A 17680-nucleotide genomic window follows, 5' to 3' on the forward strand; every position below is an offset into this window, starting at 1 on the left:
GCGTAAACGTCAGTATTGTGTTTCAGTTGGAACACTGAAACTGCAGAAGTGTATGAAATAGTAAACATGAACAAAATCAGTAGTTGCTATGCTACTTTTCTAGTTACTGAGAGTTGATAACACAACTGATGACATGGCAGTGGGCATGATTTAAGATATTTTAAATGCACCCAGTTGTGTTTGATTTGTAAATGGCAATTTCACAATTAATAATGAAGAGGGAGGCATGAAGAAAGCACATTGAATTATGAGCTGCAATAACTTGTACACAGCAAGTGCGAATAACAAAAGGTCTCTTGAACATCTATTTAGGGAGACGTTTAGTGAAACTGGTACACTCATCCAGAGCAAACTTAAAGTCAATGGGAGCACAAAAATGCACTGCACGTACTTGTTGACCTCTTGAACATAGTCAGAGCTGTGGTCAAGGAGGTGAGTAACCAAGTTTGTCAAGGACTCATGCTTGTTCTTGGAGGCAGTTCCAATAAGCGTCACATCCTGAACAGTCTTGCAAAGTTGAGCCACTGCATGTCCCTAGAAAACAATGGACATTGTCGAGCGCCATTTTCACAAGGCAAGTAGTAGCAGTAACTACAAACTATACAACACAGTATTTCTATAATAGCTAGGTATGTTAGGGATACAATTTTTCTGACGAAGTACAGGTGGAATTATGCAATGAAGTGAGCTGATTTTGGTAAACAATGATAAAACAATAGACAAAAGCAGTTACCACACAATGCAGCATGCACAGATTGGTGCATAGGCCAGAAATTGTGAGAAACATTTGATACACCACAAAGGGGACAAAATTGTGGCAGAAACAATTTAAGATTGTTAAGGTCAGTGATAGCTTTGTGTAATCTGCATGCTGCAATGGGCACAACATCCCCATGCCATTTGTGAACTGCAAAACTTTATGGGCACATCAGCAGATGCATGAAGTGGCAATCTTGCTGCCAACCACAATGCCGTGTGATGCCATGACAGTATATCTTGTAATCGCTGCACCCCAGTTGAAACTGTAGCATCCCTGCTATCCCTAGTATCCCGGCTGCAACTTCATTGCAAAAGCTGTCCATCAAGTGGCTTGCACTTGACAAAAAGGTATATGTAGTGGTTGGGGTGCTGTTGCTTTAATATATTTAAGGCTACATACCACTTGTGTCCCCTTGGCACACCATTTGGGGAAAATGGACAAGAATGGGCACATATAAATATCACATATACAGTTCTGAAGTTGTTCAGGCACATACCCAGTGAGCCAAGCTAGTAGACAACTTGTGTCTCTGGGTATGTGCCACTGTATTGTACGAGTTAGTCCAATCAATAGGTGGGCAAAGTAGCTAAAGAAAGGTATTGCTCAAAGAAAAGCACTGTATGACTCATTGAGTGCAACTTACCACTCCACCACCAACGGAATGCATCAGCACAGTCTGCTTCTCTCGCAAGTTGCCTATGTCAAAAAGAAGAGCATAGGCCACGACGTAGTTCATGAGCACAGCAGCAGCATCATCGAAGGACATGGACGCTGGCAGTATGTAAGCATGCTTGGCTGGCACAGTAACTAGCTCAGCCCAAGCCTTGTATTCTGTCAGAGCAGCCACACGGTCTCCAACCTGCACAGCAAGAATTTATTTTAACTCTTACGATATCAAGAATCAGTGTTTTGAATGCCTAGTGTTTGTTGATTGAATGTGATTGTTGAACTTTGAAATTCAACAAGGCTGAATTTCTTGCCATTTTGTTTATAAAAATTGCATGCTGTTTTGATGGGATTGAATGTCCCGAAAGTTGGATATGAAAGATGTCAGTGCTCTGGATTAATTTTGACCTGTGGTTTTGAACATGTGTGGTACATAAACATTTGAATTCTGCCTAAGTGGAATGCAGCCACAGCAAATTTAACCTGTAACCAGTGTTTAGCAACAAAACACCATAGATGCTAAGCCATTGTTGCAGATAAATGCCGACTATTGAAACATACTGTGCTTTCAATACAATGGTGCCAGCAGCAGCACTGCGTGTGACTGGCTAACAGGCTTCAAAGGAGCTGTGCGCACGTGTGCGTGCACACACACACACGCACACACGCACGCACACGCACACGCACACGCGCACACACGCACACACACACACAGTGGCCAATGTAACTTGAGCCAAACTTTATAAATATGCAAATGCTGCGTAGCTGGACCGAACTAAGGTAATATTGCTTGGTGTCATTTGGAGATACTCAGATTTTTTCTATCCCGTCTAATTAGATAATTAGTCTTAATCAACTCCACCATAATGCGATGAAAAGAGTCAGAATATTGTATAGCAACATGAAGAACTCCCGATACAGCTTTCGGTTGCTGAATACATGCTACATAAGTTTTTCAGAGTGTGAAAGAAGCCCATGGATACACGCAAAGTTTCATGAGCGCCCAGTTACGCGTGTATTCGCGGGCCTCTTTCATGCTCTGAAAGCACATACGTGGCACGTATTAAGAAACAAAACTGTATAGAGAGTACCATGTAGCTCTACAATTTTCTCATTGACACTTCATCTAATTATGATAGAGAAGTTGATTAATTAATTAAGACTAATTATTTAATTAGGCAGAATGCACAAAATTTGAGTATCTCCAAGCTACAGCAAAGATTACCTTGGTTCGGTCCAGCTACGTGGTATTTGCATATTTCTAAAGTGGCTGTATGCCTGTATGCATGCATGCATGCATGCATGCATATGTATATGTAATTTCCACTTTACAAAACAAGTATGCAGGCATGCTAACAATGAAATGTGCGTAGGTCAGACGACAATGGAAGACAGTTTCTGTACATGAAGTTGCCATATGTCATACTACACTCTTTGGGGCTTATCCTGCCCCACAACAATAATCATCTGTCTTTCTCCCATTTCCTTTAACGCTGAGAGCCCAGTGGTACTTCCAAGTCATGAACTGCTTGCACATTATCAGCGTGACATAGCATTCTTGACACTGAAGTAGGAGTGCAGCATTTTGAAGAAAAAATGCAAGCAAAGCAGATGATTATTGTGGGACAAATACACTCCAAAGGGTACAACTGTTTTAACAGTATATCTGATATCTGGTGTGAACAGCAGCGCTAGCAAAAATGAAAAGCTTGACAGCTATATATGGCAAGAAATGGTGCACGAAAATCTCAGTACATGTGCAAACAATCTATCATGCTTAACTCTGAGGTGAATGTACAATTGTGCATCCAGAAAGAGCATAGAGATAGTGCAAAGGCACTGATGAAAATGAAAATTTTTCCCGAACATCTTCACACTTCTGATTGGACCTGTGTTGCAAGTTTGAATGATATCGTGCAAGGTGTTTTAGTAAAACAGGTTGGAAGGTAGACTGCTGGGTGTATGCTCATGGTCGTATGTTGCCATGTGCATCAGGTTAAATGTTTGTTTTTCAGAATGTTTTACATCAAGCACATTTTAAGTGCTGGGCAGGTGATTTCCAAGTATGTTAGACTGAAATAGTTCATGTTCTCATATCTGATGTTCCTGTAGAGAGTACTCGCATGGAGTTCACATTCTGTAAACTTGATAAAACTGATTAGAAAATGCATAACCTATTCAGCAGCAGTATGCTTGTAATGACTCCGATACAAAAAGTGTCTCAAAACTAAATTTTCACAGACATAATTGGTGCCTGAAAGGGTCAAAAATGCAGTCAGCATGTGATCACGGGACATTCTCGAACGGTTACTCTTGTAGAAATTTTTCAGTGTATGTCGATTGGCTCGCTGAGTTGAACTGCTTGAATATTCTAATGAGTCATGTACTAACTCACCTGAAAGTGATAGCACTAATGAAAGTGATAATCAGAGCATACATCCCCAGTTTACCAATCACTGGCATTCTTTAGACAAACTTAGTCAGGCAGACTTTATTATTGCAGATGTAGCAATATTACAGCCCTGGATTAGTGGATAGAATGCAAAACACTTGCAATGTAAATTAATGGCTCGAGCTTTCTTGCAACCTGTTATGCATCATATAGGCACTCACCTTAAAATCTGTTACGCCTTCACCCACAGCTTCCACCTCGCCAGAGCATTCGAATCCCATGATGAACGGTGTCTTTGGAAGGTTATCAAGAGCTCCTTGTCGCACCATAAGGTCCAAAAAGTTGAGCCCGCTGCAATTAAGATCATACTGGTGAGAAAAGCATGGAATGTGCAACACGCCAACTGCTAAATCAAACTGCCGTAGTTTTCTAGTAATAAGGAAACAATTTGCATAAATGAGACTAGCACACCACGTAAAGTGATCCTAGACAAACATGGTTACAGATATGCATGCTGCAACCTATAAGAAACTAATTCAGGAAGTGGCTTCAAGAAACAATTTAACTTCACTTTTCAGTGCTACATACTGTGCATATTCTGGGTTGAGCATGCAGGCTTGGTGGTTCCTGCAAAATATTGCCTGCCTGCTCAAACCTTCGGTAGAGTGGTCAAAACACATTTGTCCCTGCAAGGCCATTCAGAAGGCACAGCAAGTAGCAAGGAGTCATGCCATTGTGTTAGCAATGTTACACACAAAATTTACATTTTCAGAGGAACTGTGGTCCAAACATTAAATGTTAATTTCCTCCGTTTTGCAGCTTTGTGATAAAACTGACACTTTGGTGGTGCTGATACAATTGACTGAAGCTAGTCCAACATCTCTTAGCAAGGTAAATGAAACAATGTGGGAAGCAGGAGCACGCTGCTCTAAGTTGACACCACCCCGCCCAGGTAGAACTGTATACACGTGGCTATTTGTGCCAAGTATACTGGTTTCAATTGCACACTTATTAGGCAACTTCCACCCAACTTAAATACTGAACTCTTGATGTAAGGTTTGAGTTGGAGAAAACTAGCAGTAAACTTTTTAACCTGTCAGAGATCCTCTGTTCAGCAAATACGTAAAATGAGGACAACAGATTACAAAAAGGTATGGTTGTCAGCGAGGAATATTGGCTGCTGTACACTGGGGAAGAGGAACAGAAAGGTAGGAAGGGGAGACAGTGAATACATGCACATAGATGGACAGCACCATGCAGTCGTTAGCATTCACACATACCAGTTATTTTTAGAGACAAGTGCCTTCATAGCCTTGCAGGCCAATGAGCAGCTAGGTCACTACTCAAATAGACTTACTGTACAGTAGATATCTTCCTGCAATCGCAATCCACTGAAGTATACAGTGCAATTTAGATTGAGGACAGTGGCACAGCAGTTGATGTTCCCTCTGTCACCAGACGTCGCATGCAGCAGTGTCAATCATTCGAATTGGTGTTGAATAAGGTTCAGTGAAGGCAACTCCTGATCGTAGCTAACGAATATAGAATATATTTCTCCCGCCTGAAAAGTGTAGGTGGAGGTCAGACTTGCAGTTAGTTCAGTGTAGAGTATAGCAGGCATATTAAGGGCATTCCATTGAGCTAACAAGTGTATGTGTAAGAAAGCAAAGTTGCCTCAGTGTGCCCTTTGATGTGTAATTGGAATGCAGCAGTCTCCATGTGGTGTTTGAGCAGCTTTGTTTCCATATTCACTGTCATTGATGCCGTGACCGTGGAACTACACAAAAGTAATGTCATCAGCTTTTTATTTACAGTTTCCTACGACAACTGGTCATGTGGTCCATATATGAAAGCACCGTCATATGCACTGTAAAGGTGGCTTAGAGTGGCAACAAAACTGCCCCAAGCTGATAGTTCTGCAGCTGCTGATGTGACAGGTAGAGGAGGAAGATGGTGCTAGCTATGGGAAGATGTAGCCTTGCAGAGGCATGCTGGCAATTGCTCAGACAGTGCTTTTTAATGGGTGGGATAAATATGCATAGGAATAAGCAGTTCATTGCAGCATACAGAGGTATGTAGAATGCTATAACTAAAGTTCACTCCACATATTCAATGAGGCTATCAACTATTAAACAAGTTGTGACATACATTTAGCAGTACTTGTTCAACTTATTCACCACTCAAATAGGCATGAAAAAAAAACTGATCAATGTAGTCAAACTCAGCTTGCATAGGTGTGCGTAGTCATAGTACCTAATTTTCACAGGGTTAACCAGTTTGCTTGAGGGTATAGCAAACAAAACATCAGATATATGGAGGTCTAAAGTGATAAATATTAGCTGCTGCAAGTTCTACATGCATGAAAGTGCCCAGCTTGCGTAAACTTCACAAAAAATTAACTTAGAAAATTAGCTTGCGCACAGCACGTTTTAACATCGAGCGCAATTTTAGCAGCGAACGGTCATGCACGCCACTCTGGACCCGCATCGTTCTGTCACGCCCCAAAGCGACGACCCGGAAAGACGCCGTTTTTGTTGCTCAGCCAAGAGCGCGCAGCTTCCGGAGTAATTCGTCGAGCGTGCCGCGGCGACCAGTCACTAGACAGCGACCGCGAAAGCCATTCCCCCCCCCCCCCCCCCCCCCCCCCCCAGTGCACACACTTCCGGCCACGAAAAAATACCGGGTCGCCCACACCCACTGCATGGGCGGAAGCGCTTCTCGCCGATCTCGTGCGAACGCTCAAGGGTGATTCCACAAGAGACGAAACATGCCTGTCCACTTGATATTTTTTGTTTTGTCTGGTTTTTCTATGTGCCATGTAGGAATATTCAAACTGCACGGCACCGTAAATTTTATTCCCGAAAAGCGTTCCCAGCAGGCCAAAAAAATATTTCAAGGTGGCGGCGCGAGCGTACGTCCTATGGCTAACCACAGTATTTTCCGATTTCACGGCCGAAGTAAATGCTAACGAGAAACGTGTCGAAAAACGTTTCATTTTAATACGCTCCAGTTTTTTTATGCTGTCCACAATCGAAAAAAGGATGTAAAAATATTCCAAACATGACCTGAATCAGGAAAAAATTGAAACTGAGTCGTCTTGGCGCGTTTTCTATTTCACACAGAAACTTTATAGAAGTGTCAAACAACGTTCTCTGCAACATTCATGCTAAGTATCTTCCTACATGATATAAGAAAAATAGTTAAATTGTAGAGAAGGTTTGGGACGATGTCGTGCTCTCCAGCGCTTTCTAGCTTTAGAAAAAAAGAGTTCTGAAAAAAAGTAAATTGTTCCAATTTTCGAAAAAAAAATTGGACCTAAGTACGCTTATGCCGGGCAAAACGTGGGTGCGATAATATGTTTCCTCATTTACTTTATTCACGAAACCTAACGGGCCGAAGCGGCCCATGTTGAGCGTGCTGGCTTCAGTACCTTTGGTGGTTGTCTCAGTTTGCATTGTACGCAAATGTAGTTCTAATTTCTTTGCTGCTTCAGAACTTCGCTCAGGCAGCTTGTCAACGAAAATGTATTGTCAGATTTCATTTGAGTCTAGCTGAGTGGAGGTGGGGGCAGCCGCCCCCTACAGTGCTAACGCGTACTTAGTTTGCAGCCTACAACCTCTGTGGGCACCGCACTTGCGCCTCCACTATTCGCTTGTCAACAGCATGCGAAACACAGCGAGTGCATGTTGTGGCAGACTGCACAAACCCGCCTGGTGCACACAAAAAAATCACCTGTCGCCAAGGCAGGCTAAACCGTAAGCGACGGAGCGCTTCCATAATCAGCAGGTGCGCAATTATGGAGGTGCGACTCCACTGCCTGCTCCCCATCCTCCACGTACAACGGTACTGGAACTAAAGTTACAGCATATGCTAACTGGAACCTGCTTCGGCACCACCGCGTGCGACTCGCACTGCGCCTGTCTAAAAACTTATCCAAAGAATTTCCCGAGCTTTTTATTTCGTTTCCGTTATCCCATGTTTTCCGCGTCGCTACGTCTTCACCTCTTCGTTTCAGCTGTCCCGAAAAGTGCAGTGCGGCGTGGCTGAGCCAAAGGCTGCCGAAGTTGCGTAATTTCGCTAAGTATGGACAGCTGGGCTAGTTGGTTATGATTAGCATTATGAAACATCGTTCCAGCGCACAATTGAACACGGACGAGAAGAGAAAGACAACACGAACGCCGGACTTGAATTTTATTCATGGAAAACAGGGCTTAATGTACATGGGGGGGGGGGGGGGGGGAGGGCTGCTAGTGCGCAGGACCACCCAAAAAATTTCCTTGGTCCCGGCAAAAGTCATCAGAACTGTCGAAACGAAAAGAAGAAAGGAATAAAAGCAAAAAAGAAAGGTGAAAAAACCTTCCCCTCTCTTTTCTTCCCCTCTTTTTCACATCACTCAGTACAATCTTGCTCATCTTCCCCGCTACCCAGCTGATTTTCTGATTGCTATATTTGCGCAACACACGTGTTCGTTCGAAAAACGCCTTGCATGCTGGCTTGTGCGAGCAACGGCGAATGTGGTCGGCCAAATGACCAGCGCCACTTCGTGAAGTTGCATTTCTGTGATGCTCTAGCAGGCGTTCATTCAGACAGCACCCGGTTTGGCCAATATAGCATTTCCCACAGGCGACGTAAATTGTTAGCACCTAACTGACGTGCTTTCCCACGCTGATAACAGCAGAGGTCACTGGTAGCGCCAGACGGAAATCGTCCTTCGATAACGAGCATGGCCCACACGTTTTCACAGTGAAAAGCTTTAGACTGCCTTGTTCATAAAACATTAAACCATATGATGAAACCGTGACATTCTGGAGGTTGAGGCACCACAGCGGCGCAGAAAAAGACAGTGCGGTGTTGTTCCGTACAAACGTTTCGACTTGGTCTAGCTGTTCACTACACGCTATGCATGCGGCTCATAGCTCGGTCCGAGTATTCTGTGCCGATTATTTACGCGTTCACAAGAAGATTGCTAAGAAAAAAAAAAAAACTTGCGTAAACGATTTGGATGTTGCCTCCCTGAGGAAGCTACTACCAGAGGCTTATGACATTCGCGACACCGATTAGGTCTGCCAGCACTGCTTTACGCGCCTCAAGGAAACCCTGTCCATCTATACTCCGTTCCATACATAGCAGTCAACGCTGCGGAAGCTACGCAAGATCGGTCAAGAAAGTTATCACTCCGCGCGTTCTGTCCATGCTTCGCTGGGCGCTGTTGTGCCTGGCGGTCCTTCAGAGCGGGGGATGCGCCACCAGCGACATGCAGTTGTCACGGTTGATGTTCACGCCTCATCATTCACTTCGCTTCAAGACAGCAATGACGCCCTCCTGGCCGTCACGAAGAGGCCACTAATCGTTGACAGGGTCATTGACGGACTCCCGGGGAAACCAACCGCGGGTTCATGGTTTGCCACGCGGTTCCCTCAGTGTTCTCTTCCGAGACTGTTAAACATTACTTTAGTAATCTACAGAAAACTGAAGTAATGTTTAACAGTCTTGGAAGAGAACAGCAGTTTACAATAGGTAGTGAGGCACTGGAAGTGGTAAGGGAATACATCTACTTAGGACAGGTAGTGACTGCGGATCCAGATCATGAGACTGAAATAATCAGAAGAATAAGAATGGGCTGGGGTGCGTTTGGCAGGCATTCAGATCATGAACAGCAGGTTGCCATTATCCCTCAAAAGAAAAGTTTATAACAGCTGTGTCTTACCAGTACTCACGTACGGGGCAGAAGCCTGGAGGCTTACGAAAAGGGTTCTACTTAAATTGAGGACGACGCAACGAGCTATGGAAAGAAGAATGATAGGTGTAACTTTAAGGGATAAAAATAATATAATATTTGGGGTTTTACGTGCCAAAACCACTTTCTGATTATGAGGCACGCCGTAGTGGAGGACTCCGGAAATTTTGACCACCTGGGGTTCTTTAACGTGCACCTAAATCTAAGCACACCGGTGTTTTCGCATTTAGCCCCCATAGAAATGCGGCCGCCGTGGCCGGGATTCGATCCCGCGACCTCGTGCTCAGCAGCCCAACACCATAGCCACTGAGCAACCACGGCGGGTGAGGGATAAGAAAAGAGCAGATTGGGTGAGAGAACAAACGCGAGTTAATGATATCTTAGTTGAAATCAAAAAAAAAAAGAAATGGGCATGGGCAGGACACGTAATGAGGAGGGAAGATAACCGATGGTCATTAAGAGTTACGCAATGGATCCCAAGGGAAGGGAAGCGTAGCAGAGGGCGGCAGAAAGTTAGGTGGGCGGATGAGATTAAGAAATTTGCAGGGACAACATGGCCACAGTTAGTACATGACCGGGGTAGTTGGAGAAGTATGGGAGAGGCCTTTGCCCTGCAGTGGGCATAACCAGGCTGATGATGATGATGCCTCAGTGTGCCACGGTGGAGGCCCGAGCACCACGGTGGAGGACCGGCACGAAAAGGCAACTGATCGATGACAGGGTAATCTTTCGATAACTATACTGGGAAAAAGCGTCGACGGCGAGTGGTTGCCTCCTATTGTGCAACGTTGGAGACATGTGCGCCACGTTGGAGACCTAAGCAGCACGTAGAAGACGGAAGCACCACGAGCAGCACGTAGAAGACCAGTAAAGGGCGATAGAGGTGGTGAAAGATTCGGCGTTTTGATTGGCCAGTGAATTCCCTCAACGAGGGAAAGAGGGAAGAAAAGGACATAAGCGGATCCGGACGACTGTGGGGAGGGAGACTCGGACATGCAAAGACGCCACTATAGTGTGCTTCGATAGTTGGAGCCGTGTTGTAGAACTCAGAGCATATTTAGCGCCAGCAAACAAGGACGGAAGGGAGACGACAACACAATGCGCTAACTTCAACAACTTTGAGAGGTCGGCAATTCAGGACACGGCAAATCAAGGGACGGAACGTAGAAGGAAGGTAGCGGTAGTGCCCTACCTGCATAGAACGGCACATAAACTTAAGAAAATGGCTAGCCGGGTGGACACAAAAGTGGTCTTTTCCGCACCAGAAAAGCTGGCAAAAATATGTCGATTGACGGACCCGTACCGTAAGCCAGCTGCCGGATGCTCTACGAATCATCGAAAAGCGCCAGTGGAATGCGTAGAGACTTGTATATGAGCTTCCGCTGTCCTGTGGGAAAAAATACATCGGACAGACAGGGAGATGTCTTAATGACCGATTACGGGAACATGGCCAAACTGAAAAATAAGCAATACGGTCATCTGTCAACCCACTGTCTAGAATGCGGCTGTGCACCGGTGTATGAATCCTGCCGGGTTCTTGCGAAGCACAAAGATAAAGACGTGCGAGAAATCATTGAAGCTCAGGCTATCTGGCGGAATAGAGACGTGTGTTAGTGCCCCTTCAATCGACCTGTTCGATAAGGAGACTGCTTTTTTGTATGGGTAAGATTTGGATAAGGTGGCGCCACTGTGCATGTATTGTATTGGTGTATTTCCTGAAAATCAAGTTGAAGTTAGCGCATTGTGTTGTCTCCCTTCCGTCCTTGTTTGCTGGCGCTGAATATGCTTTCAATTTACCAACACGCCCAACAAATGGCAATGCTGTAAAACTCAACCATGTACTTTTTGAATATCGTTTTTTTTTTCATTCTCTTCAATGTCGCTCAGAACAGTTCGTTCTCCCGGCACGTGGCACCACCAATGGGACCTTCGTTGGCCGCACGGACCCCCGACTTCGCAACAGCGCCAACAACGTTCGCTTGCGCGAGCATGCATGTGAAGCTCCTCGCGACGGGTTGCAAACCCGAAAAGCATAACAAAAATAAGAATGGCCTAAAACAATGCATACGCAACCGCATACCACAGTGCATTTCTAAGGATTAAAACCTGTTTCATTCAATACTGAGCGTATACAGTTGCGCACAATTGTAAAAAAAAACAAAAAAACATCGAACTATATCCAAGTGCCAACGAAGCCACTGCAACAAGTCTAGTCTCCAGAGAGTTTACTGCTATGGATGGAACGTAGCATAGTGACACCAGCGATGAAGCAGACGAGGCATTTCTTCAGGAAGAAACGATTGACGATTTGAACAGGTATGTCTACCTTCTGATGTTTTACTATTGAAGCCACGATCTTCCATTCACAAACGCAGCAGACGATCTTACTGAAAGAGAAAACGGGCCGAGATTGAAAGTGTCGTGGTCACGAAGATACGCTCAATTTTAAGCGCTGTATACGGAAGCGTCAGTACACCTTAACCGTCTGTGACAGTATATGTCGTGCGTGCGCTGGCCGGTTAAATAGTTTGAAGCAGGCGTACGAGGCTTCAAGGTCCTATCGAGAGCGCCTCCGTCTCTTAACTATCACGCTACCAGAAGTTGAAAACAAACGCGTTCAAGACGCAATCCCAGTTGTCACAACGTACACGCTCACAAAGGCCCGAAATTGGCGCGAGAAGCATAGAATGTGGTCAGATTTTGATCCGCACACGAGGTGCCGTTGTCAGATGGGAAGAGGACTTGGCACCCTGAGGTGCCGCGTCCCAGAGCTTACATGTACTCATCAACCCACCATCATTCGGTACATTGACCTGGGCACCCCCTCTCTACCGGGGTTGACTGGGCGGGGTGCTTTGTTTCGGGCCAACGGTCCTTCCCGGACAAGGAGGCTGCTGTGGTGCAGCGCGACTAGGCTACTGCACTCAGCACACAAACAGCCATGCCGGTCTTACAGGACACGAGCGTGACAGACCTTCGGATTGCGTTAACGCAAAAGAGGTCAAGGCATACAACCATGGAGACCACCACCAAAGCCATCCGCGGAGCAGCGCGACCACACGGGGGTGCGCCACGACCGGTCCCGGCTCTGGGTTCCATAGAGCCAAACAAAACCCCGTGGATCGACTGGCACACACGGCCAAGTCGAGCAACCTTAGGAGCATGCATCATAACTTAATTGAGAGCTTTCCACTTGACTAAAAAAAATCACAGCAAGACGAGCCCACACTTCGAGAAACTGCTTGTCGCCCCAGTGATGCCGCTCCCGGGTGAGATAGAACCAGACCTCCTTCCGTGCTTTCGCAAGCACTTCGTGAAGGCCCGGCGCCCGCCCCTCGAAAACCGCATCACAGCGTGCCAACCAAACTTGGTATGAGCACTCCACAAGAAGCACGAACTGGTCGATCGCCTGCTTAGGCAAAGGGTGCAAAATATCGAACAGTCTGATATGGAATACTTGGGAGATTAAAAAGACTAGTAATCCGTTGGGGAAGAGCTGCGGGAAGCAAACACTGCGTAAAGATATGAGCCGAATCCTCACGACCGCCACAAAAAGGAGCGCACTCAACGGCAGGCACCGTCGCAACAGGCAGGACATGAACGCAGGAAACTGGCCGTAACGAGCTTCCAGCTTGGCCTGTGGATGGACAGATTTTACCTTTGGCAATGCGGAGGGAGACCTGGGGCGAGTATATTGACTAGTTCTTGGATTAGAGTTGAAACTACATCGATGCCGGGGTGAACCTTGCGGAGGCATACGAGAGAGTTCGCAGCCGCTGCATAAATGGTGGGCAGGGAACTTGAGCGAGGCACACAGTGGGAAAATGAACTGAAATCGAGCCGTCAATGGACACGACAACGCGCTGAATTTTGAATCCCGGTTTCAAGTTTCTCCTTAGCTTGCTGCCAGTTTTCAGGAGACAGACCATCTGGATCGAATTGGAAGAAGAATGCGCAGCCGCGTATTGGAAGACCATGAACGGGCTGTGGACTAGACGGAGTGGAGTTCAAGTACATGGCTGCACTTTTCGACCTATTTAACCTTGCACCACTTGCGCGCAGTAACTGTACATGACATCCAAGACTGCAAGCTGATGCCTCGCCTGGGACGACAATAGACAAGTCATAGGCAGAGTGCAACCTGAGGGGAACCTGGTGGAAGTAGGAACCTGCCAATTCTACTCTCAAAGGACAACCTCTGCAGAAGCGGTTCAAAAGCGAACACGTAGATTGGTTGGTTGGGGTTTAATGGCACAAGGGTAAGTAAGGCCATGCTGCGCCAGACAAGGCAGAAGGAAACGCAAGGTTAGAGCAGGTAAACCTGCATTGCATTATAGTTCGTGTAGATAACCAGTTGTTTCTAAAAAGTAGAATAGGTTAGTAAGTGGCACTAGCGGGTCATCGGCCAGTAATCAGGTAGTGTGATCACGTAGAGCACGTAGAGTGCAGGCGAGAGGATCCCCTGCCGTACACCACGTCCCACAATGAATGCCTCCAAGACGCGGTCCTGCATGAGAACAGCAGAAGGCGGTCGAGAATACAAAGCTGGGACCATCTGCCGAAAACGCACGCTAAAGCCAGCCTCTTCCAAAACTCGGAACAGGTATCTATGGCTAATGATATCGAAAGCGTTCTGATCGAAGGAGCACAGAATACCTCGAAGTTTCCTGGCATTTGCCTACATGAGAAGGTCCCTGACTGCTAAACCGTGAAGCAGGGTGGAACGTCCCTGGACAAAACATGCATGGTATGGACCTAAAACAGTGTTGAGTACTTGAGTTAGTCATAGACACTTCAGCTTGTAATCGCAGTTCAGAAGTGTGATTGGACGCCATGCATGCTCTTAAATCTGTGCTTCTTGACTCATCCTTACAAAGGAGAGTGATTATCCCCTCTGAGACGTTGACAGAGCCTTCACTGTTTACAAATTATATAACGGTTTCTCTAACAGTGTCCAACACTTCACATAAAATTCAACTGTCAGACCATTGGATCCTGGACTGCGATTATGCTTCACAGACTTCGAAGCCGGAAATAGCTAGTCCTCGACTATGGCTGAGTCAGACTTCCGGCGACTCATTTCGTGAAACTAAAGACAGCTGGAGTGGCAGCTCGTTCGGCATACAAGTTCGTGTAAAGCTGCCTCGCCAGTGCAAGAACTCCGTCTGGTGAATCTGCTATGCTTCCATCACTTGGATCTAGGAAAGAGTAGTGCTTTTTCTTAAAAGAGGACGTTTCTGCTGCCCCACGTTTCCATTTTTATCTGCCCTGCTCGGGTCGTGGCTCTCAAGTCATCTCAGCATCGCTAGAGGAGGATCCGAAGTTCCTTTCGGCGTGAGGCCAGCGCCGGAGCAATACCAGGCCCGCATGACAGTGGTTTCGAGCAGGACGATCACGTCGGAGACGATTTTAATCTCGCGCGCTCGACGCTTGCACCAAGACCTGAACACTCTCCTGCACACTGGCCTTCACTTCATCCCATTCTATGCCATCTAGATTCTCTGTTGCGCAGTGATCCAAAGAGAATGGGTGATACGTCTGCAGTTTCCTGCATGTCATTTAGGAGCCGTGGATTTAGGCGCCAGCCTCTTACCTTGCGAGAATGTTGGTCGGCAAACCGCAGAAGTAGGAAGCAGTGGTCACTAAGACAAGAAGGAACCAACCATGAAGAATGTATACTGGAAGCCGGTGACAACGAGACTTAAAAACGATTGATGCGGCTCTGCAAGCGTCTTCCTGTCCAAGTCATTCCCGACTGTCCAGGGCGAAGCACGCGCCAAGCATAAACCCATCCCAGCCCATCGACGAGCTTTCGCAGTACAGCATTTCAAGCCCTATCTTTGAATTTTGGAGTTCCTCTATGTGAGACGCGATCAACCTGTTCTAACAGTTGAAATCTCCCACAAGAATAAGCCGAGAGGGGCCTAACAAGTATGATTCATGCAGCGAAAAGCTCGCTTTGACCTTTAGCCTTGTTTGGAGCGTAGACATTAAGAATTCGAATGCCACAATCAAGATCCACTGACAGAATACGGGCCTCGGCATCCCTGGCATGACGAAGAACAAGGCCACTAAAATCTGGCGTCAAAATGGCCGTACTTCGGCAGCACGACTCGCCGTAACTGTAGAATAACCTAGTGCGAAAAATCTTGTCAATGTGGCTGGTCTGACCTAACCTATGGACATAAGTTTCTTGGAGCACGAGAATATCTACCTTTTTGGATTTAGCTACGTGGACAACCTCTGTTTGGAAGCTCGTGACAAACCTCTACACTTGAAAGAAGCTACAATGAGAAGGAGCCACATTGGGTGAAATAAATGTATAGGAAAGCTAAGAAAAGCAGACAAGAAAAAGGCAAGAAAAAAAGAATTGGCTAGTATTGAGTAATACAAGCCGAATAAGTTAGAAAACCTAGAACTGCCTTCAGGTAGTCAGATTGGAGATCCCTCACAAGTACATGGTATGACATTTCGGAGCAGTCGCATCCGATCCCCTCACTGTGCACACTAGTAGAAGTACTCAGTGTCCGAAGGGACGTCAGTCTCCGAGTCTGAATCTAAAGGTTCCGCAGCAGTGCGCTTGAATTCAGGAGTGCCAGGCTCCGAGCTATGGGAGCCACCGTCATCAGAGTGACGCCCGCCGCGCGGCCGCGTCCCCGGAAGCCGAGCCAGCGCACTCACTGCGCTGTTTTTTACGCTTCTTGCTCGCCTTCAGTGTGCAAGGAACACCGTCGGTCGCGCCAGTCAGCGACTCCGGTTTGCCAGAGGCCGCGGCCGGCGCCGCAAGAACTACGGGGGCAGCAGCGACAGTCGCGAGTCGTCGCCACCCTCGGCGGTGTCTACCACTCTCAAAGAAGCCCGGCTGTCCCCGTCCTCCAAGTCGACTGCTGTGCTAGCTACCGGCGAAGCGACCGCCTCCACTGCTGCAGGTTCCTGCTGTTCTGGCAGCGCGGCTAGTGACGAGTAGGTGCGGACACTACACGCGGAGACCGCGTGGCCTCCGCCACATCGTACGCACGTCGCGTCGGAGGCCACGTGGCCGAACTGCTCGCAGCGCACGCACTTCGGCGTGACGCACACGGCCGCACGGGGATCTTCCAGGTTACCCCTACGCCACAACCGAACGACTCCTTCATATTCAAACTGCACGACGCTCTCCTACGCGAAGAACTTTAGAAACGGGCCGGGCGATCTCCATCCGAATGCGCCGGTTCCCTGCCAGAGAACCCCGGCACGCACTCTTCGGAGATCCCGTGGATCGTACCAAAGAACTTCAGCTCGGTGACAAGAGCTTGGTCTGAAAGATTCGCGGGTTAGCCAAAAACCCTCAATCTTCACACGAACACCTCGATACACGAAACGAACCTCGACATCGCGAACCTTCAATGCAGGATCAGCTGAGAAGCTATCAACCACGGCCTTATTTAACTTGAATGTCACCTCAAAACGACCCGCACCAAAATCCTGAACCGACTTCAACTCTGACTGCAAAAAGCAATGCACAAGGACTACTATCACAGCAGCATCCTCTAGAGAGAAGAGACGGAGAAGTGCACAAACAAAAGCAAGTGCCGACATCATACTTTAGATTTTGCATGTTATATGTATATAATTTCGTGAGCTTTGGAACCAGCTCACAAAATTATATACATATAACCCGCAAAACCTGAAGTACGGTGGGTTTACGGTACATGGGGTTTTTCGAAAGATATTCCACTTCTACATGCCACGTGAATGTAGTGGGTGCAGAGATTAAATAGGTGCCATGACTTCGCCCCTCGTAGACCTTCAGCAGTCATTTCCAAATCAGTGAAGGATATTTAGCAGTGCGAAATTTCGTCACTTCATCCAAGCCGCAGCAACTGTATCGGTGCGTCCAAAGCCTCCTCAGCGCAATGAAAGCCCTCGGTGGCATGCGCCGCGGTGCGAAGGTGCCGGCCACACCCACCACTGAACTACGCTCTCTCCGTGCGGAAGGGACGGCCGGAGAAAAACCTGCCAGCGCACGCAATCTCAGAGGCATGGTTGGATATGAGCGTCGCCTTTGTAACGGGGCGGTGGGTTGCGTCACCAAACTCTTGTTATTTTGCCGAATGTCTTACCTATTTTTTAGACAAATTTACCA

General features: G+C 46.9%; 1 protein-coding gene across 2 annotated transcripts in view; it reads right to left on the bottom strand.

Annotated features, from left to right (window-relative positions):
• Positions 1 to 17680, bottom strand: part of LOC142565788 (synaptic vesicle membrane protein VAT-1 homolog-like) — a 66039-nt gene that overhangs the window by 20600 nt on the left and 27759 nt on the right. For both annotated transcript variants that reach the window (XM_075676331.1, XM_075676324.1), the window contains exons 2-4: positions 4040 to 4169; positions 1404 to 1619; positions 392 to 534 (exon numbers count right to left, since the gene is read on the bottom strand). In XM_075676331.1, coding sequence (XP_075532446.1) covers positions 392 to 534; positions 1404 to 1619; positions 4040 to 4169 — 489 coding nt within the window. The remainder of the gene's footprint in view (positions 1 to 391; positions 535 to 1403; positions 1620 to 4039; positions 4170 to 17680) is intronic.

This window comes from Dermacentor variabilis, chromosome 1 (genome assembly GCF_050947875.1).
Source record: "Dermacentor variabilis isolate Ectoservices chromosome 1, ASM5094787v1, whole genome shotgun sequence".
Classification (NCBI taxonomy): Eukaryota; Metazoa; Arthropoda; class Arachnida; order Ixodida; family Ixodidae; genus Dermacentor; species Dermacentor variabilis.